General features: G+C 35.8%; 1 protein-coding gene across 3 annotated transcripts in view; it reads left to right on the top strand.

The window, feature by feature from the left end:
- Positions 1-20046, top strand: part of GABRB2 (gamma-aminobutyric acid type A receptor subunit beta2) — a 141768-nt gene extending 121722 nt beyond the window's left edge. The window contains exons 6-10 of one of the 3 annotated variants that reach the window (XM_062002346.1): positions 622-759; positions 1743-1895; positions 3114-3358; positions 16098-16148; positions 19699-20046. In XM_062002346.1, coding sequence (XP_061858330.1) covers positions 622-759; positions 1743-1895; positions 3114-3358; positions 16098-16148; positions 19699-20046 — 935 coding nt within the window. Of the gene's footprint in view, positions 1-621; positions 760-1742; positions 1896-3113; positions 3363-16097; positions 16149-19696 lie in introns of all 3 variants that reach the window. The other 2 variants (XM_062002348.1, XM_062002347.1) reach the window with 2 other exon arrangements.
- Positions 20047-24396: the final 4350 nt, after the last annotated feature.

Here is a 24396-nt window from a genome sequence, read left to right as displayed (position 1 = left end):
ACTGAATTTAAGTGTCTTTTGTTGTGTACAAGTCATTTTCAGACAAAAAGAATTGTGTTTTTAAAAGTAAGCTAGAGTTTGTCCTTTTCATCTGTGGTCAGATTATAAACTACATAGCATACAGAGAAAATAGGATCAGATAACTGCACACTGAACTTCTGTCCTACCTGTATTGCTCTCACTATTCTCTTTCCTATACTGATTATGTCACACAAGATAGAAAAGCATCTCTTTTGGGCATCTCTTGGTGACCTGAACTTGTTACCAATGCTGATGGTTTAGCCCAGGAACTGAAATTACAGCAAACCTACATTGTTTTATCCAGCCTGAGAATAAGAAGTTACCTTATACTGGATGTACAGTTATGGTCTAAATATAAGATGTGTGTAGGCTTTATTTTTTAAAGTTTATGAATATGTTGATATAATATATCTTTAAAAACAAGGATTAAAATACACTTCCAATTTCCATTAAAAATTAGAATTACCTGTGTCAGTCTGTATGTTTATTATGTTGTTAACAGTTTGATTTCAGAAATATATTGGAAGTTGTTTTCTGAGTTAACTTTCTGGACCATTCTCCATGAATGTGTACCTTAACTGTTTACTCCTGTTTTTATAGATGGCTATACGACAGATGACATTGAATTTTACTGGCGTGGGGGTGATAATGCAGTCACAGGAGTGACAAAGATCGAACTGCCACAGTTCTCCATTGTAGACTACAAGCTTATCACCAAGAATGTTGTTTTCTCTACAGGTTTGTGGAGGGGAAACTAAAAGGGGAATTCACTGGGAGAACTTTTAGAAATGGGTTCCTTCTTAACATGCATTTCAGTATCTGAGCAAAAATTTTAAACATAGCCATAAGTTAGAGCAGCAAATGTGAATTATGAAGGGAACAGTTTTTATTACAGCTTTCCTAGCGTATAAGGCATCACTCATTGACATATGAAGAGGATACAGTAGCCTGTCGTGTCAAGGCTCAATCAAATAAACTGTATTTTCTGTTTTTCTATGAAACTGATTAAGCCATTTATACATCTTCGTGCCCTAAACCCTACAGAAAGTAACCCAGCCTGCAGGAAATGTAGGAACCATTTTCTCACTTTTTCTAGATGTTCCTTGTGCCAAACTGTGGATGTGTTAGACTTTATTATTTTGGTTTTGCTCTAAAACCTTTAAAATCCTTGTTCTTACAGGATTTGTAGTTTAGCCTATGCTAGCAAGCACATGATTTTCTGAAGGCTGAAAAGAAGTACTGTGAGGAGGATTAGAAAATAAGATTGGATTTCATAAAATAAAAACCAAAATAAACAACTAGAACGTTTCAATGATGTATTAAATCATACAAGAGAGATAAGGGTTGGGTCAGACTGTTACTATGTGATACTCTACCTCCTTGAGAAAGCTGCCAGGTGTGTTAACAAGAAAATCTTCAAAACCCACTTTGTATATAAGGGTAGAAATAGTCTTTGGAGGGAGTATATCAAGATTATGTATCCTAAATTTTTCAAAACCACGCAGAAATCAGACTTGAACAGTGATTTCTAGGCACCCATTTCAACAAGTGTTTCACACTTTAATCCCAATTCTTTTTAGAAATTCTGCAGCTGATTATCCTGGATCTTTCAGCTCTGTGTACACTCTGTATTGCATGAAACAATAAACCCAAAATGATGGAAAAATGTTTTCAGACTTTATACAAGTTAAATTATGGCCATATCAAATATTCTCTTTTAGGTGCCTACCCAAGGCTGTCTCTCAGCTTTAAACTTAAGAGAAACATTGGTTACTTCATTCTGCAGACCTACATGCCTTCTATTCTGATCACTATCCTGTCCTGGGTTTCCTTCTGGATTAATTATGATGCTTCAGCTGCAAGAGTTGCTTTAGGTAGGCATTTTTACACATCTTATGCAGTGTGCACTAGCTTTTTCTTGCTTCTGGCTTAGTGGATAGTGCATGATTTGGAAAATAAATCTGTTAGATCTTTTTATCTCTGGCTTGTTAAGCTTTGTATTATTTGAATCAGCATTTAAGTCACCACAATTTAAATAAAAATTAAAGTGATTTCATGTCTGAATCAGCTAACTGTATAATCATTATAACCAGAATTAGCCTAATTGTCTCCATGATTTCTGTTGTTTTGCTGCTTGCTTTTTCTCCAAAAAGAATGCATTTCGTTTGCTTTTTGCCTATGGCAGTCTAGAATACACATCCAACATTGTGTTATGGATTAAAAATTGCTTTTCTTTTCAGGTATGAATTAAATAAAGTTTTGCTACAGTTGTAAAGCTAACTTCTCCTTAAGTTGAGAGCTTTCTTTCCTTACTGTTACTGCACTGTTCTAAAAGTAAAATCATTTCCCTCACATCCAGAACAATCTTACATCTCATCACTAATCCCACATGTGTTTATTCTGTGCCTGTCATCAGAGGATCCAAGCATGTTACAAATATTGATATGAGTATCTGTTAGCATAGAATTATTACACTAGGAAAAGATCTTTAAGGTCATGGAGTCCAACCACTAACCTAACACTGCCAAGTCCATCACTAAACTAAATGATGTCTCTCAGTGTTGCCCAGTCTTGTACAAATTGGACCAATTCCTGCCTGTACAACTCTCACATAGACAAAATCAGTAAATCACCATAAAAGATTGAGATATTTGTCATTGAGATTGACCATTGGACATTTTAACTTTAGAGGAAGCTGTTTGAGTGTTACCTGGCCTTTTTGCGTAGCATTTTCCCATAAGAATTCAAGATTGCAGGCATTCTCCAAATGCTGGAAGAAAGCAAGATAACACTGACTAGGCTGGTAATACATAACTGAAACTCATTTCCAGTTTAATTGGTTAAAAGCATATGCATAGAATCCATCTACTGTTTATTTGATTGAATATAGTTTGTTAGAGGTGTAATTTTCTGTGCTGTACAAAAAATTAAAGGCAAATATGAAGAATATTGAGAGAGGTTGGGAATGGGTTTTGTTCCACCAGGAAGAAATATCTAGACATTTACAGCTCTAGCATTTGAATATTATGAGCTGTTATGCTAGAAAATTAATATTAATTCAATCAATAGATTTGTCAATTCTTTTTTTCCAGGAATCACAACTGTGCTCACAATGACAACAATTAACACCCATCTTCGAGAGACTCTTCCCAAAATTCCATATGTGAAAGCCATTGACATGTACCTTATGGGATGTTTTGTCTTCGTTTTCATGGCTCTGCTGGAGTATGCATTGGTCAACTACATCTTCTTTGGCAGGGGACCTCAGCGTCAAAAGAAAGCAGCAGAAAAAGCTGCCAGTGCAAACAATGAGAAGTTGCGAATGGATGTCAATAAGGTAAATTGAAACAAGGATGTATATTTAGCATTGCCCCAGGAAGCAGACTTTTGCTTTTGCCAGACAGAGCTTTAAAGTGTAATTTCTTGTAGAAAATGAGTGGAGTGGGATTATGATGATCTTGTTTTAGCCCCGCAGAACAGTGTACTTAGCTACCTCAACAGTGAATGCTGCCCTCTAGCCAGGGAAACTGAATGTCTTTTTTTCTGAAGCATGCACCTAGTTAAGATTTACTGTGAAATGTTTTCTCAGTCAGAATGTAGAGTTAAATATGCCTAATCTGTTTCCAAAGGGATAAATCCAAAATGATGGCTATAGCTGATATTCTAGTAAGAGCTGTATGAAACATTGGAAATACTGCCTAAATTTAACCTCCTTTCATAAATTTTTCAGATGACCTGGATAAGTAGTATTTGCTCCAGAAGCATTTAAAGCTTGAAAAGTTTGCATGTTTTCAACTTTTCATGGCCCAGGACACTGTTGACTAAATGAGAAACTGCTCAGAAATAAAACGTCAACTTGCTGTGCACTTAATTTTGAATCTCAGAATGGTCCCCCGGGGATGGATAATTGAGTCAGAAAATACATTTGCCAAGATACACACTTTTGGGAAAAGTATTCATTATACTTAATGAAAATGGAGCACTTACCATAAATTACTTGTCATTTTTCACTTTGTCCATTTTGGATGAGTTTCACACAGTGGCAAAGCTGGGCTGAATGCTAAAATGTACTCAATGTGAAATGCATAAACTTTCACACATATGCAGAACTGGAAAGTCAAATTAAGTTGAATTATCTTCTTTTTTTTAATAATTCAGCATGACATTCTAAAGGGAAAAAAATCAAAATTATAATTAAAAAAAAATCTAAATCATAGAAAACCCCAAGTGATTATTTGTGAAGCAGAAACATAAGTTTCATACAGCTCTAGTGGTGGAATTTCTCATGTCTGTTCAGAACTTTTGCACTTCCATAGTGTGCCTGCAGACAGAAAAACATTTTATTCCATTCTTACTGGAACAACAAAAATCCATCGTGTGTAGATACCATAAAACAGTTTCATAGGTTATAGTTTATAGTCTTCTAAGAGGGAAAATTATATTGTCATGGTTCAGATCTCACATATTCATTATTTTTAATTTGAGAGAAACATGTTTCAATGAATGAAGGAAAATGCATAATGATGAGATTAGTTTTGATTATATAGTACCATAGATCATTTTTTATCACTGTTCCTGAAGACAAGGTAAAATCTTTGTCTTTGTATTGGTGATTTTTCAGCAATGTGAAAAAAAAAACCTGCAAGCTTTTATTTAATATTTAAACTTTATTTTTTAAAAATCAATTTCAGTTTAAACAATCATAGCTATTAACTAAGAAACCCTGTAGGTAATTCTATGAGACTAGATCTCTGCTTACCTGAATTTTTTCGTCTCACATCATAGGAAATTTAAAGTGCATAGGTGTTAGTGTCACCACTAGCTGAGGTATCGTGTTTCACTTGTACTTATTCATACAATAGAGCTTTCAGCTATATAATGGAATAGCCAAAGTCCAGAGGCAAATTGCTTATCATGAGCAAGAATTTGAAAGGACTAACTAGTGTCCTGATCCAATCCAGTAAGCAGAGTAAATTTATTCCAATAACTGTTGCAGAAATTCCCCAGCCTACAGGATGAACACAAAGTATACTGGCAACAAATTTCATTTGTTTTTTTTGTTTGTTGTTTTTACTGAGCCTTTTGCTCAATATATCAGACAAGCACAGTTCATAGTCTGTGGGACTTCTGCTCTGGTATCCAGACTCACTCTTGTCAGATAATCAGGTTTGCAATCCCTTAAGCAATAGACAAGAGAATCAAATAGGAAAGGATCAGAAAGAGTAGTGATCAGAGAACCCTGTCCTACTGCATATAGACTGCTCTGGGGAGGAGGAAAGGAGCTGACGGCTGTTCATGCTGTTTGACCAGCAGTGAGAAAACAGATTCATATTTAATGGTCCTGAATATTTTATCTATGAAGGGGGGCCAAATATTGTATCATTATTTTCATGTACAAGAACCAGAAATTAGCCTGAAGTGCCAAGCTTGGTTCAGATGAAGATTTCCTTAAAACCCCAAGTATTTTAGAAGCAGGACCAAACACACACCTCAACTCTAATTAGGATCCAAAGTGAAGGACTAATTTTACAAAGTATGAGTGTTCTTTTGTGAAATCATTAGATTCCTCTTGTATCACTACACAGAATATTTATGAATTTTTCAGATTCAGTTACTATGTGAGAAAAGATTATTGCCATGAGTAATAAACCTTGAAATATGAGAGTGAATGCTTCTATACAGCTCTGTTACTGCATTCAGAATAGACATTGTAAAAAAGACATTAAAAAAAGTCATTGGAACTGCTGTTTGTTTATACATTATAGACTAGCAAATCTAAAATAGTTTTCTTCAGATTTCAGCATTGTTTTTTTTCAAACAGCCTCTTACAACTTTTTTTAATTGCAAAAGGTAGTGAGAGAAGTGCTGATTTGTCCTTCCATCCACAACAGCTTGCAAAATCAAAGTAGAACTTTGGTATGGAGTGATTCCAAGGTAGACACAGAGACTGGTAGTCTGTTTTTGCTCAGTGTCACTCAGAAGATACTAGAGAGCCTACAAAACAGTACAGAAGCACAACAGTTCTTCCATGACTGTGGTATAGGCTGAATCCATCATAGGCCCTTGGAGATTTGGTGATTCAGGAGGAGAACGACTGAAGAACATCCCCATGGCTATTCCAGATGAAAGTGTGACCAAATCTTTCTTTACTTTTCATGTTGTGTTCATGACAGTAGTGGGTCTGGGACGGTAGTGATTTTCCACAGCCTAACATGGTGATTTTGGTTTGTTTTTTTAGATTCAGAGTAGTTTGGGTTTGAAGGAACCTTTCAAGGTCATCTAGCTCCCTGTCCTGCCCCCTGCACCCAGTAAACAAGGACATCTTCACTAGGTCAGGTTTCTCTGAACCCTGCCCAACCTGACCTCGAATGTTTCCAGGGAGGGGATATCTATCACCTCTCTGGGCAACCTGTTCCAGTGTTTCACCACTCTCATCATTTCTTCCTTAGATTTTATCTGAATCATCACAGAAGAGCAGCTCCGTATACTCCCTCATTTTCAAGGATCGTTGGGCCTGTTAGAGTAAGGGAAAGGAATAGAAAGAATTGGGCCTATATCTTGATTCACTTCTAGAATTCTGAAACCTGAGTAATAAAGTCATGGAGAAATTGAAAGGTTGTAAAGCTCAAGGAAGATTCTGACACACTAACCAGCAGATATATTAGCACAGACTTATTAAATCATATTAGGCATGCTTAATTTTCTCTGCAGTGAGCTCAGGTTAAAATGGCATATCTGTGATCCTTCCATTCTTGAAGCTTCTCAAACTGTATTCAGCAGTTTGCTCTTTTAGTCTAACTCATCTTTTGCCTTTGTAAAGGCTAATTGTTTCCTCTGTAAACAGTCATATTGTTTTTTACAAGTAATCTCTTCTTACTCTACACAAACTTCACATATTGAAGATAACAATTTCATAATTTCCTGCCATTCTTTTAGGCCTATTGTCTTTTCTTACATTATTTCTTCAAAGGCCTTTATTATCTTTGCAGTCTTAAGTTTTTTATGTCTTCTGTTCTGAATAGCATATTACTGCAAGGGTATAGATAACATAGGTAAACTGGGAGTGTTGTATTTCTGCTTGAAGACCTAATATATGTCATAAAGTGTGGTACATATACTCTAACTCATTGTTATGCAATTTTGTTCTGTGGACTTTTCTATTTTAAATAGAAATGTTGATGGTCATCAGCATCCTTTTGATCCCTTGTAGGTATATTTCATGGTCTCTTCTTTACGCTCAGGGTGCCAATCTAAGACCATTGTCTGTGCTTTTTCCAGTTAATTAATAGAAACCTTAAAAAAACAGGACCAAATTCTAACCTCTGTCTTCACAACAATGTGCAGTTGTCTTCCTATGGGTAATTGTACATCTATCTGGAATATAACATTTCTTCAGTTGTAAAATAATGTGTAAAAGCTTCACTAAAACCTGTAACTTTCGTCTGTTAATTCTGTAGTAACATAAAAATGATCTAGAAAGATTTGGTCTAGAAGCAATGATCTGACGTAGCCAATGGTCTGATGTAGACCACCAGATATTTTAATATACTTAATTTCTGGCATTGCAGTTCAAATCATGAACTTCCTGGTGCTCTCTCAGTAGTGATTTCTTTCCCATAAGCTTCTTCCAGGATCCAATAGTCAAGGTATTTTTAGTAATTTTTGTTTTTTCTCTTAGATTGTTGGATCCAATAATTCTATCTTGAGTGTTTCCATCTTGAAACTATGGCCTTGATTGCCTTGTTCATGCTGATCGCTGTGCTGTGTCTGATACACCTTTTACTCTATGGTTCAAAATTTGCAGTCTGATCACCTCTCAAGATTTGTAATTTCAACATATTTTCCTGTGCTGCTAAATTCCCAGTCAACTTATTGCTTATGCTGTTGTTAAGTCTTTTGGATTCTATTGCTGTTTTTTCCACAGTTGCTCGTCTAACTCATTTGATCCAGACTACTATGTATGTTAATTGGCTTCTCTGGAGGTGTAAGTAAGGTGAAAATGCTTTTCAATATCAATGATATCTGTGTATTTTTTATTCTGGATAGATAAGAAAACGTCTGTTACAGCTATGTGGTAATATAATGAAAACCAGAACTGTCACTGTAAAGACCATGGTAAATGTACTGGGCTGAATGAAAGGCTGGTTCTTCTTCCTCTTTAAAGAAGTGCTTCTTGCATCTTGCCATCTGTACATTTGACAAGGGGTGATTAGCTGTATGCCATCCTCTTCCAAAGCAAGAGACTGGAGGTGTGTCAGGCAACAGAGATGATACTCGCTGTGAGTACTGATATCAGTTCCTACATCAAGGCTCTTATTAAAAGAAAGGCTACAAATCCATCTCTTGATGGAATACCTTGACAGTCTTTTCTTATATATCACTATGATTTCCTTATCAGGAATAAGAGCTAGAAACAGAATGTGATGCTTGCATTTTTTCCCAGGTATCAAACCCTATAAAGGCCTTAACTGATAATGATTTGGGGCATTTTGCCTTCCATTTCTAGTCATATTTTTCTAGTTCTTAAATGCATGTTATTCAGGGAGCGTTCAAATTCTTTTAATTTATTTCTTTATAGTTAGTTCATCTGGGTTCAGAACAGTCGATTATTGTCAATTAACATTTCTTGGATAAAATTTGATGGCTGTATACTTTTGAAGCAATTTGATTTGCCAATTCACAGAAGTGGCATTGCGTTTTACATAATGTAAATCCATCACTGAATGCAGTTTTAGAATATGTGCAGTTGCGGTAATAACTGAAGCCTGAATGTTTCTAGCCTGACTTGAAGCACTAAGATGCTGTAAGTGTACAGGCTACGTACCTGAAGTACATGGTAACACAAGTCACATAAACAAAACTACCTCAAATTTTGCAATCATACTGCTGTTACTGTGAGCATTAAGAAAGCCATTTCCCTCTGGAAAACAGGGGGGGAAATGTCAGCATATTATGCAACATTTCATAAGACTCTTTATACAGATTTATTCAGCCTTTTTCTTTTTTTAAGTAAATGTGACCTGTCATTGCTAAAACTCCATGTTTAGAAAAGAGGGGTTTTTTTCTGAAGGCAAAGACATTTTTTAAACATACCAAGTGTATTTTTAAAACAATGAGTAATTCTTTACTCAGTAGCCTTCCTATTACATAAGATATTCAGCCAGCCCTCCTGAAAGTTACAGTGCATTGCTGTTCCACTGTGCCAAGTCGCAAACAAGTGACATTGTCAGACTGATGACATTTTTGTATCAGAAATCTGAGTACCAAGTAAAGAACATGGAACTGTAATATGATAATGAGATTAAACAGCATATTAATAGATTTGATTCACAATAGAAATGTTCTCTTAGAGAATAAATGTAGGGCTTAGGAAGCTAAGAAGGTTTAAACAAATATCTTTGCAATTCATTGCCCTCCTGACCCACTGTTGTGATATCCAAATTAGCACACAGTTACTAAACGACATAAGATGGCAAGGAGAGAACAAATAGAAGCTTAGCCTGCCCTCAACTGTACTTAATATGGTAATTTTCTTCCCCTTCAAGTCGTCTCTGTTACTGAGTTTTCCCCTACAACTTTTTGACTGAGAAAAAGAGTGTGACCAAGTTTAACCAAAAAAGTTCACTACTTTTCCTTGGATCTTTCATTTTCAGACAACTTCACTGCATGTTCAGAGTTTTAAGAGAAACAAGACCTGTTATTGCACCTAATTATTTCACCTACACAGCTGGGCAGGCTGAGGGTGGACAGTTTCTGGCCATTTTATAGTCTAGCAAGGAAACAGGGTTCCTACAGCATCCTCCTTCTCCAGGTGCCCTTTTTCAGATTTACTGTCTCAAATGTTTGCTGTTTGAACATGAAGTCTGAGTACTTTCTGTTTCCTTCTGCCAACAATGCCGTTCGTTACAGTAGCACACCTTGAAAGAGGACACCTGTTGTGCTGAGGTTTTCTTTTGCTACCTGTGACAGCTTCCAAACTTTTCAGCACCTTGCTAGTGAATAAGTGGAAGTGCCTGTGAATTTTTTCACTATCCATGGATGTCTCATTTGAAAGAAAGGAGAGGAATTAGATGGAGGGTATGTTAAATTGAGCCAATGTGAAACTAGTGAGATATATATATATACACACACATAGAGGTGTGGCTGTTTGCATGCCAATTTGTGATAGTTTTCAGTGCGCTGCAAACAGACAAGATCACTCTCCTAAATTTTCAGATGAAGGCGTAAAGATGCAATAACAGGGCTGCAGATAATATAACCTGCTCCAAAGCAATGCTCATTAGCTTAGGCTTGGCTAATGCCTTTATTTCCCATCTGATTTACTTCTGGCTTGCCTGTGACATTTACAGATCACAGCAATATTTGTTCATTTCTGAAGGAACCATATCATACACCTGTAGTTAGGAGGAATTGTTGCAAAGGTGCCTAAAAACAGACAGTTTTGTAACATAGAACTGCACCTTATGCCTTATGTAGTAGAAGTACTTCTATTCTAAAACATGAGTAAGCATGTGTAGAATCACAGAATCATTTCAACTGGAAGAGACCTTTAAGATCATCGAGTCCAGCTTCTGTCCCAGCCTTATCAACCACTAGACCATTTCCCAAAGTGCAACATCCAACCATTTCTTAAACACCTCCGGGGACGGTGACTCCAACACCTCCCTGGGCAGCCCGGTCCAATGCCTGACAACCCTTTCAGTAAAGAAATTCCTCCTCATATCCAGTCTGAACCTCCCCTGGCATAACTTGAGGCCATTTCTTGTTGTTCTATTGCTTATTACTAGGGAAAACAGACTGACCCTGCCTCATTACATCTTCCTTCCAGGTATTTGTAGAGAGCAATGTCTCCCCTGAGCCTTCTTATCTCCAAGCTAAGCAGCCCCAGATCCCTCAGCAGTTCCTCAGGAAAATGTGACAGCTTTTGGAAAAAACAAGGAATTATTAAATGGTTATATGCACAGACTCAGTTAATAAACTGAACAGGATATTGAAACACCTGGGCAACATGAATCTCTTAAAATTTCAGTCTAAAAGCTCAAATGCTGCCACTGTCATCCTCTTCCTTTCCCCTCCAAGGCATGTTTTCATTTTGTTTACTGTACAGGTAAAACTTCACAACAACTGAGTGTGAACTCAGAATCAGAAGTTATTCCTTACACAGAAGTATATTGAAGGACATGTAACAAAAGCAGACATGGATTATGAAAACTCAGCCTTTATCCTAAATTTACATTGATGCATTATCAAGGAACAACTTGCTTATGAAAAATCAGCCACTTACAAAGTGCTCGGCCAACCTTTTTGTGTGTTGTTGAAACCAGAGGTTTGATAGGAGTGAAATTTGAGGAAGTTCAAGTTTTAGCCTGCAGCACTTTGTTGAAGTAGTCAGAAGGTGATTTATTTCCACAATCTGTAGTGCTATTCCACATGACATCTGAATAAAGGTCAAGTCAGCTGTGTGAGGTTTTCTTTCTGCAGCCACGCTCCTTTGAATGCCATGTTTAATAAATGTAAGACCAAAGCATGTGCACTCTATTTGTTTAAAGCATGTTATCCCTTTTGCTTTTGTAGTACATCTACAAATGTGCCATCCACCTGTGACTCTGAATTAAATGCACTTTTGGTAGCAAAAAAAATCCCATCCATTAATGCAGTTTATTGCATTATTTAAAAAGGTAGGGAACTGAGGCACAAAAAGAGGCAAATTAATTACAGTGAGGTAGAAGAAATATTTGAAGCTGCGGTCCAGAAGGCATGTCTGGCTAGTGAACTTGATGAATTGATTTCCCAAAGCAGATCAGCTCTAAAGAGTTTGCCAAGGTTTCATTGAATGGCCGTGACTCAGCCAATTTCTATCAAAAAATTAAGTTGTAACTCTAAATATTACATGCCAAGGGATGTAACCTAGTTGTGCTCATGAATCTCCAGATCACTGGATTCTGCACACCAGAGTGGCATTAAGTGGTAAAAATATTATTATAATGTAGAAGTTGGCTGTTTGTCAGCTTCTTTGCTTTCTTTCTAGCATTCAAAATTATCCTTTGGTTTATTTTTGTGAATGGTGATGTGTTCTTACATCTAGGGGGAAATTGATTTCAGGTGATCCAAAAGTCATAGCAGAAGTGTTTACATAATCAGAAATATAGTATCCCAAACTGGTAAGAAGGATGTGTATTTCAAATCCCTCTTATATTTTCTTGCCCATCTTTAGTCTAACAGTAACTATTAATTATGATGCTTTACCTTTGTTGTCATTTGCTCTTTAGGCTGTAGACTAAAGCAAGACCTAGACTAAAGCAAGTTAATACTTTCAATACTGTTGAAAACAACTGAAAGTGCTGTGTTAGAGCATTCTAAAGTCTTTTCCCCAATACTTCAAAAATAGTTTTTCCTCCAGTACAAGAGTTTGGGGGTTTTTTAACCCCCAACAGTGGTAACATTCTAATTCCCAGGAAAGATAGTGTGCAGTCACTCTGCAGCATGCCAGAGACTGTCTTGCATAAAGATAATGACAGACTAAAGTTCATAGCCCAAACAATGTAGGAATTACATAAAATAAGCCTCTATTTGGTCCCATTAACAGTTTTCTCTGTTGTGAGTAGATCACCCTTCCTGAAATGTATCTTATGAAACTTGTACAAAATTGAACACGATCATGATTTGCATAAATACCTACTATGTTTGCATCTTAGTATTTTTTCTCACTTCCATCAAATTATGTGTATCAAGAACAAACTACACACTATCACCAAAAAAAGACATCTTATTTCCTTAAATTTTAAATGTGTTCTGAATCCTCCTACTATCCATATATTTATATCTCATAGGTGTGTGTTTATTTATTGCTATAGAACTATAATATGTTTAACCAAACTCAAGTTTGGGTTAAATTTGCAGTCACAAAAGTCCACCAAAATGTCAGAAAGAAAACTCTAATCAAGTTTGTACTTTCTCTAAAATTATGGCATACACAAAAGCCAGTTCAAGTATAATACAAAGTTTGCAATGATACACTATATTGGCATATATTTTACATACACAGAAATTTACCGAAAACCAAATCTGAAATGGCTAACCATACCTTGGCAACAAAGTTCCTTCATTCTTTTCACTCATCTTTAAATTAGTGATAAAATGTTAGACCCTCACCGTAACAGCAGACTATCAGTGAACAAATAAATCGTTCAGGAATGTTCTAATTCAGTCAGGAAATTTATATTTCAAAAATTATTTTAAAAGTGGAAGGCTTTTCATTTTAATATTGTTAGAATTCATGTTAATATTGTTAGAACTAGTCATCTTAGCATTGCAGTATGTATAGCCATGGAACGGACAGTACTTCAGACTTCTAAATCAGCACAGAACATGATTGTAAGTAGTACATTTCTTGATCTTTTATGATTATAGTAATTCATAATAATGAAAATTCATCCTTGATTTTCAATAGAAAAATTTTCTCTTAATTTTCATATTGAATTAATAGCAGTTAATTCCCAGTGATTTATCTAGACTTTGTCACAGTTCCCAAAATTTTTCCTTTGACCTTGTGCTGCCTCTGGTGATTTTAATCTTTGGGCTCGGCTCAAGAATTATGCTGTTCATCTTCCTCAAAATCATAAGCCTAAATCTTTTGACACGTGAGTATATGGATGAAACACTGGTAGACTGCAATACCATCCACCTACTCTTGTAACAGGTATTTGCTGTATTGTTCTTTGCACACTGGTTTTCATAGAATCATAGAATGGTAGGGGTTGGAAGGGACCTTTAGAGATCATCTAGTCCAACCCCCCTGCAGAAGCAGGGTCACCTAGATCAGGTCACATAGGAACATGTCCAGGCGGGTCTTGAAGACCTCCAAGGAAGGAGACTCCACAGGTTTTTACTTCAAACAAGAAGAATATCATCTATGCATTTTACAGAAGTCTGTTCTAGAGGATCAACTTTATCAGCCTTATATTTTACTGTCTAATTCATATATCAAACTCATAATTATATCTATATCAGGCCTTAGAAATTTTGGCCAGTTGTGATGATAATCAAATGTTCCATGTATTTGTTATCTTTCATGAAGCTTATTTACATAATCAATTTTGCTATGTTTCTGCAGTAGATTTTGGTGTTACTTATACCTGTTAAAGCATATTTTGTAAGACAACAAAATAGGAGACTTAGCTTATGGACATAAAGGAAATTTGATGAAATTTTGGTCTTATTTATTGCACATGGAAGAGAACACCTTTCTAAGGTGTTGATTCTTGCTGATGTTACTCATTTGTATTACCTCAAAGAGAATTAAATGTGTACATGTAAATGGGATGATATTTTAACAAATAATAAATATTTTAACTAATAAATAACAAATATTTAATCAGAGCAATATTAGTAAGAATCTGGTCTGCCTAATGCCCTACTTCTCATCAAAATGGTGGTATTTAGAGCTGTTGTTGATTGGTGTCCCAAAGGACTTCTACTTTCAAAACAGCTGCCTTTGCTTCCTTCAAAATGTCTCAGTAGTTAAAAAATTGCTACTAAAAATTGTTACATGTAAAGTGTACTTTGTACATTCAGCTAATCTTGCCAGAGCTACTATAACTAGTCAGGACTGGGTTGATACTGGTTTTCCAAGAAAAGCTCAGCTGCTAAGAAGTGGGCAACTACACTACAGATAGTACTATATTCTTTATCTCTGACAAATGAAAGCCTAGGCTTGTCATGTTGGTCTTCATTGCAAATGGGATCTTTATTTCTATCTTTGGTTCTTAAGAGTTTCAGGACCTATAAGTGCTGAGACCTCATCTTTAGTGTTAACCTTTGTTATAGACTGGGTGCTTCTGTTTTTCCTTCAAGGTTTAGCTTATCATATATTGCTTTTGGCTAATGGCAGCCCTACATAACAGAAAGATATTTCTTTTAAATTTTCAACTGTTTTATTTCACAAGATTTCTTTTCCAACAGAAATTCCAGCCCTACTGTTTGTTTTATCCATGGCTTCTGGGCCATTCTCCTTAAAATAAGCCATCTGTACGGGCCTGTAATTGAAGTTTATAGGTGAGGATGAAAACTATATGAGGAAGGAAAGGTGTGAATATTATATCTTCTAAATTTCATATAAATTTTCCTCGCAGTGTAAAGGTACCTTTATCACAACAGTAGAGCTTAATCACCAAGGTGCTAGTTTACTCACTGTTAGTATCAGAGATCTGGTTCTGTGCTTCCTAATGTACATATATGTGTATGTGTGGGAGTTGTAATTTACTTGTATTTTACAGTTGTTAATGTATTAGTATAAGATTAATTCTTTGGGAAAGCCATCATTTTGGAGTTTATAGGTAGCAAAATATAGGTATAATGGTAACATTTCTACACTTCCCTCTGTATTCCCTTTGAGGCCATCAAAATGGTCATGGTCTCTTCAAGGCTCCAGAGTCATCTTTTCTTCCAGTTGACCTGGACCTATAAGTGAATATCATTTGCATCATATATTTTGTCATTCACCTTTAAGATTTATTTATGAAAACCCCATCCTCTTGCATGGTTGTAAAGCTCTTGTCATTTCTCCTCCACTTCTGCTTTCACTTTTTATTTCCATGGCACTTGCTGCTGCTTTTTCTTCACCTTCATCCTCCCTTCCTTTCTTGTCCCTGGGAATTTCTCCATTAAGTTTGAGCTCTCCTGTTCACCATAAAGAGTCTGGTTCTATGGTTGAACAATCCTTCAGCACCAAGAGATCTTTTTAACCTTCTTCCACCTCCTTTTGAAACCGCTTTTACACTTACTTTTCCCCCAGAATAATTTTAACGGTTGTTTTCACATCATCATATCTTCCTTGGTCAAATGACCAGTTGGAAAAAATACATTTACATCACAACGTTATGTTACCTTGAGGAGCAGAGCAAGGCAGTAATAGCACCTCTGAAGCCAGAATATACTTATGCTAATTATTGGCTTAGAGGTTCCTATATCTTTTAATTAGTTGTCCTATTATTACCTTAGAGTGCTTTAATTTTTAAATGAAAGATAATAGCTGCCTTATCTCTAAGGAAACTGGTCTTGATTTTATTAACTTACAGGACAGAAGAATAATTGGCACATATCATTGTCCAGAAATGTATTCAACAAAGGTATCTTTCATTGTTTTCTAATGTTTTTATCCTCAGAGACGTAAAATTCAGGTCCTGAATACTTATAGTCATTAAAGATCCCATGGCACTTTTTTATAGCGTGGTCATCCTTAAGCATCTGGCCAAATACCAATTTGTGTAACTGTTCTGTTTACCTAACATTTCCCACCACCACCCACCCACCCCATAGTTTCAATTGGCTACAGCATTCTCCATTTCCTCAACTAAAATATATAGTGTATTGTTCTGCACTGTCAGTCACCACATTTCACTTCAGAGGTGATTGCGCTTCTCTAGGAAGTGAAGTGGTTCTTCTTTCCGATGCTTGTAAAGCGCTTTGGGATCCTTTTGAATGGGCAGTGCTGTGTACAGTAAATGCAACTCATTATCATTCAATTTCAGGCTTCCCTTAGTTACAAAAGCATGTTTTACTTAAAGTTGGGCGAACCTACTTGCTGGTAATAACACTCCCAGCTCTCTCAAATCTGGTGCAGAGGCTTTTGTCAAAGTTGGAAAAGTTAGGTTAATTTCTCTCTGTTTTTTGTTGCTGCTGTTTGTTTCTTTTATTTTCACTTTCGTTTATACTTCTGGATTGGAACTTTGAGAGTTCTTCAGATTGGGAGTTCAAAATGCCATGAAAAGTATAGTTCTTGTTATGATTAATGCACCATAGGAGAGTCATATTATTGCTGAAGAAACACCTGAACTTTGTGGTGCTTACCTGGCTATTCAAACACTTGAAGGTTCGCCCATCGCTAATTTTTATGTATCTTGCATTATTTCTTCTGAAAAATTCTTGGAATATTGAAAACCCTGTGCTCCAACTCTGATATCAGTGTGGTATGTACAGAAGACAATGCTTTGCCCTAGGAAATGGTTTAGAATATTGCTAAATGGTTTTTTTTGCTGCCTAGCATCACTAACCTTGCTAACTACTGCCAAAATTACCAGATAGCAGAAGCATTTTGCAGTGGTAAGGCATTTATGGAAACAGGAAGAGAAGTAACAAAAGAATCAAACCAGAAAGTTAAATGGAGTGATGTCATGTTACTAAAACATGTCTGTATCCATTTCTAGTAGATAAAAGTAACTATTCTTGCATTTGTGTTGCAAAGAAAATATAAGAGTGTGAAAACAGCACTCAAATTTCTAATATCATTGCAGATTAAAAGGATAAAATACTTAAAATAGATCCATCCTAAGATTTAAGAAGTCAACAAATTTGTTGGCACTAAAATCTTTCCAAATATAGTATCTTAGAATGCACAACCTTGAGTTGAAAATAACCCAGGCTCTGGACTAAGGGGTAAAATCATTGCATTAGTGGATATTACATCAAACTTCCCCTGATGTCATTGGAACTGAGATTTCTATTCTTTCTTAAGACTATGTGAAACTGGGGAAAACGTGGTTTTCAAGTGGCTTTGCACCCCTCTTGTGAGATACTGTCCCTATTGTTTGTAGACATTCTTGAGATCAATGAATGTCAAGCACCTATAATTGCTTTTATTTTCAGGTTACTGAAAGTTTTATTACTTGTCTGAGATCTTATAACAAAATTGACAGACAGTTTCACCTTCCTCCAAAAATCACATACGAATTTTCGAACTAACTGAAGAAAATGTTTGAAATCTCTCTTGGGCAGTTTCATAGACCTATTCAAAAGCTTTTGCATAAGTTTTTTTTTTTCTTTGTATTGCAATAGCAGAATACTGGTTTTGTCTTAGAACTGATTTGAAGCCTTCCTGGCTAGAGCACAGTGTTTCCTCACCATGTTCAATGTCATACTGCAGAGCTATTAATGGAATTTTTCTAGAGTTCCAACTCAACTTTCCCATTATCAAGTGCTTTTCAAAAAAGATTGATTTCTTTATGCCCTAGAAAATTCAAAGATTTCATATGGCTTTGATAGAAAGCAAGCAAAAATGGATGACTTTGGCTGCTTCACTCTGAGTCATTACATTTAAGATAAAATCAGAATATAATGCAACGAAGGGGTGCAAACTCACATAGATTGGGGGAGAAAAAAAGAAAAGAAAGAGAAATCTGGCATTTCAGCAATGCCAGTTTTTGTGCATCACTTGAACAGATGTAATCACTCAAATGGCAGTGTTTCAGTAGTTCCAAAGTACTTTTTTTAGTATCTGACTTCCCAGTTCATAATACTGTGCAGTGGATGCTACTAAAAAGCAACTCTCTTCAACCCAGTTCTCACTCTACGCTGTGTAAAATACTGTGTAGGGATTTTTTTAATAATAGCAAATTCAGTGCTAATTTGGGTAGTGCAGCAAGGAACCTGCTGCTGACTGCTGGCTTCTAAATATTACAGAATCTACTAATGCCATATTATTGTTTAGAAATCCCCAAAAGTCACAATTTGTGCACTTTCAGTACTACTCATGTATTTTATGTACATGATAAAGCAATAATGTGACTGAGTTATTCTTAAAGGAGCTCTGAGACAATTTTATCACTTATTTGACCTGGAGCATATCTGCACTACCATCAGTAAGTCAGTGTACTTAATTAGCTTTTCATTAGCTATTATTGCTCTTAAAGTATTTGTATTGAATTATACTCTTTAATCATACAATTTAAAATATATACTTCGATGGAAGACTGAGGAGAATTAGAACTTCCTAAATAATGTTATGGTTTTTCTCTATAAATGGACTATTTTGAAGTTGTCCTACAGTACTTCAGATCTACTCCAGATTGCCTAAGAGTAGAATTTAGTTCCTCATCTTGGAAATCCTCTTGATTGCCTGAAAGATTTCTTTACAATATTGCATTAATTATCTTTTTCACTGAACTGCCTATGAAAAATATAGAGTAGCTGAAGCTAAAACAACTGTTCAATGTGCATTTGATGTGATTACACTCTGTGTATGTCTCCCCTTGCTTGAAATTGCAGATCTCTGCTATTCCAGCATATTCAAGTCTCCATAGCATGCACTGTATGAGACTCATTAGCTCTGGGGATTGGAGTTTCCACATAGATATAGTTAGACTGTGTCAGTGCTTTTCTCCAGGTAACCTATTTGGAATATAGGGACTCAAAACTTGCATTTCCTTGTCCAGTGCTCTGGGCCTCATTTTGTAGAGGCAGAGAGACCTTACGAATACCTGAAGTTTTTGTCAGAGCAGAAGTTTTTATTTGAAAGATGAAAAAAACAGAACAAATACTTTTCTCCATTTCCCTCCAAAACACTCCAAAAGTTCAATACTTGCCCCAGACATCCTACCCAGTGACAGAATCCCAATTTCAGGAGCTGAGCATGTATTCCATTTCCAGGTATTGCTTCTGCTCACTGAACCTGGGGTCTAATGAAATAACATTTATTCCATGAAACTATATTGGCCTTTTTCCTCCTTGAATTGACAAATAAAAGGCAAGAAATATAGTCATGGCTATGCTTGCAATCTCTTGGACAGTCTGACGTTCAATGAATCAGTAATGTTAGAACTAGCCCTTGTCAGCATGGCTTCAGTTTGTAACTGATTTGTCTTCCTTTGTCTCCCATTAAATCTGCTCTCTTATTTTTTACAGATGGATCCACATGAAAATATTTTGTTGAGCACACTTGAAATTAAAAATGAGATGGCTGCCTCTGAGGCTGTGATGGGGCTTGGGGACCCTAGAAGCACAATGCTGGCGTATGACACTTCAAGCATCCAGTACCGGAAAGCTGGCTTACCCAGACACAGCTTTGGTCGCAATGCCCTGGAGCGACATGTGGCACAGAAGAAAAGTAGGCTACGGAGACGTGCATCTCAACTGAAAATTACCATCCCTGACTTGACTGATGTAAATGCCATAGATCGATGGTCACGCATATTCTTCCCTGTTGTTTTTTCCTTCTTCAATATTGTCTATTGGCTTTACTATGTGAACTAAGAAACAAAGCCACACAGGAAGAAAGAACTGGATTTCTCTTCAAATCGGTTGTACAGCCAAAAGTGGGACTTAGAAAAATTCTATTCAGGACAAAAAGTTATTTTAAAACACCTTAGTTGCTGGCCCACTCTATGGTCTGGTTTTATAATGTGTTGGTTGTATCTACTAAATCATAGATATGTTAAGTTGCAGTATGGATATATCCCCTTATCAAAATACAAATGCATTTTGAGTGTGAAGGCAAATTGGATTTCGATAATCACTTCTGTCTCATTGTCCCTAACTTTCTTTTTGGTTTTTTATGTCTATTTGAGTTTAGTGATATAAATTATAGAATGGCATTTGGGAAACAAGTTCCAGTTTCAGCAGGAGAATATGCCATTCCCAGGGGAACTGCATATCTGGGACGTGCATCCACACTTAAGAGCGTGTACTGAGTTGTCATCATGCTTATGAAACTTTACCTTTTAAATGTGTAAACTTGAAAACAAGTAGTGCCTATCATCTTTCCAAGATGATGATGGTCAGAGGTTTCCCAACCATATTCAGGTATTTCCTGTTATTTATTGAAAGAACTGAACCTTTGACTGATAATATTATGGTTGGGTGTTTGCACAGAAGCTGAAGCAAAAAGCACTAGTGTTGTTTGGATTTTAAAGAGAGAACATATGCTCACGGTCACAGTGACTGTGGTTGTGATCAACAGAGGAATGTAGCAATAGTGTAAAAATGCATGAAGTCTGAGTGGGTAGATATACTGCTGGTTTGTGCTGGGGGAAAGGAAATCATCTGTCCAAAGTGCCAAAACCGGTTGGCCAAAGAGTAATTCTCTAAGTGGCTGAAGGAAACCCATGGTGTCCTGCCTTTCTAGGGTAGGGAGAGCTAGAGAGCAGTTATACAATACAGGGCCAAGGAGAGGGAAGGCTACATACATGTAAAAGTGTGTGTGTGTGTGTGTGTGTGTGTGTGTATACACACATAAATATATATATACTGTGCAAATGAATGTTGTCAGTTACAGTACATACCTTAGTCTGAAATACTCATGTGGAGTTGTGTGATTTCTTCCAAGTTTGCAATCCTTCCACTCTTATACTTGCTACTGTTACACTTGCCACCTTACTTCCAGTTTGACAGGTATCACACCTCTTTCAACAGTAAGGATCTGAGCATAAGTATTTTGTCACAAAAACCAGTGACAGGGTATTTTCTCAGTCTGGATTAGGCAATATCATCCCACTTTTTAATTTGATTTTCTCAATGCACCGTTTTAGGGGAAAATTTGGTAGTCATCACTTTTAAGAGTTTATTTCCACTCTCAAATGTTTCCAGCTTTAGGGTGATTTCCATTGAAAAGTAGTGAATTTCAGTTTTGCTTTAGGAAACTTTTTGAAGTATAATTTGTGGGGTTTTTTTTCATTGCATTGAACTCATATAGACAAAACAGAATAGACAAAAAAGTAGAATTTTATAGAGAGTTTTGCCATTTATTCCGTCATGGAACTTTTTTCTGTACAAAAAAGATAATGATTCACAAGAACTGTATGAAAAGTATAAATTGTTGATGGCATTTCCTAAATCACATCACCAATATTGTTTGACACAAAAATATTTCATGAAGCAAAAGCCACATGTGTTGTACCTATGCTACCTCTCATCTGTGTACAAATTTCTGAAAGAAACTAGAATTCAAATATGTTTCAAATAATGAAGAAGTTCTTTTCAGGCAGACACTTTCCTTGTTTAAGTGTTTCTTTGCCAATACTTTAAGGTAGTTATTAGGAATATTTTTCATAAAGTATTATCTTAGAGTTCTTGCTCTAAAAAAATATTTTCCTTACAAGTTTTTGTGCTTTTTTCCCCATTTGACAATGAATGACGGTGATAGGAGGAAAATCGTTCTGGGAGCTAATAGGTCAATTTTCTGACTTTGTTTTGAGCATATAATTATGCTTATTTTCTGCTTCAAATAGGAAAGAATGGTTTTGAGCCTGCAATGAGATTTGCCAGGCCTACACACACCACTTGTTTTCAGGGGAGTTACCGATTGTCTCCAGGTTCAGACTCTGCAAGATGAGACAGGCTTGCAGCATGCGACTAACTTCCCAAGTCTAAATGTTGCTTTTTGTTCACCTACTTAATTTCTGATGGCATTTCATGCATAACACAATAAGCAAAATGAAAATATTGCATTTGCAATTTCAACTAATGGGTATGAATCGTGTTGGAATTTTTTCCCAAGTCTAAGAAAAGAAGCAACATCAAAATTCGACATTTCTCTTCACAGTCTGTTCTTTTGAAAAATGATATTAATTATCATAAATAAAAGCAGTCTTATAGTATTCTTCTGTACAAGCTTTTCTTTCATTTCACAAATTGCTACCAACTCTTTTTTTTTTAGTCATAGAAGCATAGAGTGAATGCAGGGAGCTCACAGCCCGTTTGTGGTTGATACACATCAAATACAAAATCTTACAGAGAATATGTTTGTTGACTCTCCACATTGGTTTAGTGCATCAGCTATTATAAAAACCACAGAAGCTGAGTCCTAAAACTGCACATTAATTTATTTGAAGTTACAGTACAAGCCATAATACTCTCTGATGCTGCTATTCAGAGAGTGAAAGAAAATGTCTGGTTTCTGCTCAGGTGTCACTAAGAAAGATATATTATCTGGGGGAAAGAAGCACTTTCGCTTTTACTATGTCCTTCTAGCTATTAATTAGATGTATAGAATTAGTGAAAGAAATGGATTCTATCATTTTGTACTAAGGCTTAACACTGTGATATAAAAAGATGGGAGTGAGAAAGACTGGTGAGGCACTGTCAAGGGAAAAGTATGACTCGAGCCCAAGGTGAGCACTTCCTCCTCTTTTGAAAGTAAGAAATGATGCCAACGTACGTGAGATACAGGGTTTGCTATGTGTGCTACCCTTCAGGTCAACTCGAATAAATTTGCTTTTACTTTAGAATTGACCAAAATGAATATATTCTGGATCTTTTTAATTATGTTGTTAATTTCAATAAGCAAAATATCAAAGTTAATAATTTAGATAAACCTTGTAATATAATGATAGTTGCAGATTTTCTTGTTCTACTGGACGTAATAGCCAGCAATTAAGGTGTTTTTCATCTTTGTGAAATCCATGGGCAAATTATGACTATAACATGGCACAGTTTTAATGAAATCTTTGAGATCAATCTGTAAATATATATTGTACATGACTGCTAGTAAGTATAATACACGTTTTCAAAACTGAAAATCCATGCAACATATTTCTGTGTTTGCATAAGGAATGTTATGTTTCTATCCTATCGCAGTTTAATGACTGGGAAGAGAGACTCAAGCAATGACATTGTGACCATTTTTTTTTCTCATTCCCAGGGGAGGAAAACAGGGTTTTAGATAACAGCTTGTCACAGAGTTCTTTAGAGAGTTTTTTTGCATTCTAATAAAAAGGACATAAAATCTGTAAGGTACAAAAGCACAATGCCAAGAGAAAATGAGGGATAGTCTTACACCTGGGGAACGAATCCTCTTTGTTTCAGACAAATATGCATTAAAATTAGAGCTCAATTAATTTTCACTATAATTCTGTGCTCCAATTCTATACTTTAACACAGTAATAAACATAAGTGAAAGGATGTTAAACATTAATCAACTATATGTGCATATGGACATATACTTAAATGTCTATATGGACATATGTGTGTGTATATATTCATGTACCATGTATATATATGCACACACATTCATATGTTGGTGTGTTAAAGGAATAAGCTAATAATAGTTTTGTTTCTACCATCAACCAGTGTATGAATATATTTTTGAGAAAAGAAAAATAAATGTATTTAAAAAAAACCAACTTACTATACAGGGTAACTGGGCATTTCTATATCAGCAGATCAATGCTTATAATTCATATGGAGCATTGCACCGTTTGACAGTACTGTACCTCCTAGCATCTGAAATTAGACTAGTCCTCACATTGCTTGCCTATTTCTTCTCTCTCTTTTTATAACAGCATTGTCCACTAGTAAGTTTTCAAAACCAACAAATTCCTTAGGGATCCAAGAAAAAATTAAAAGGTAAAACCATTAATTGTTTCTAGAAAATAATCTAGGGTGAGATGGCCAGGGTACAATACTATATCAGTAGTGATCATAACATTTTGCTATGTGTACATAGAACATACAATGTGAGTAACCATACCTTAAGCTGAACATGTGTAAATATTATCAGATTTCTTAAACATTTTTAACTTCTAATTTGTACTTTATGGTAAGGCAAAAAGCTAATTCTACTTATGGTTTAGGTTGATGTGTCCTAAAATTATGTAAATAATTAAA

Source organism: Colius striatus, chromosome 9 (assembly GCF_028858725.1).
Source record: "Colius striatus isolate bColStr4 chromosome 9, bColStr4.1.hap1, whole genome shotgun sequence".
In the NCBI taxonomy this organism is placed as follows: Eukaryota; Metazoa; Chordata; class Aves; order Coliiformes; family Coliidae; genus Colius; species Colius striatus.
Note: the sequence above shows the minus strand (reverse complement) of the source record. Positions and strands in the feature narration are given on the sequence as shown.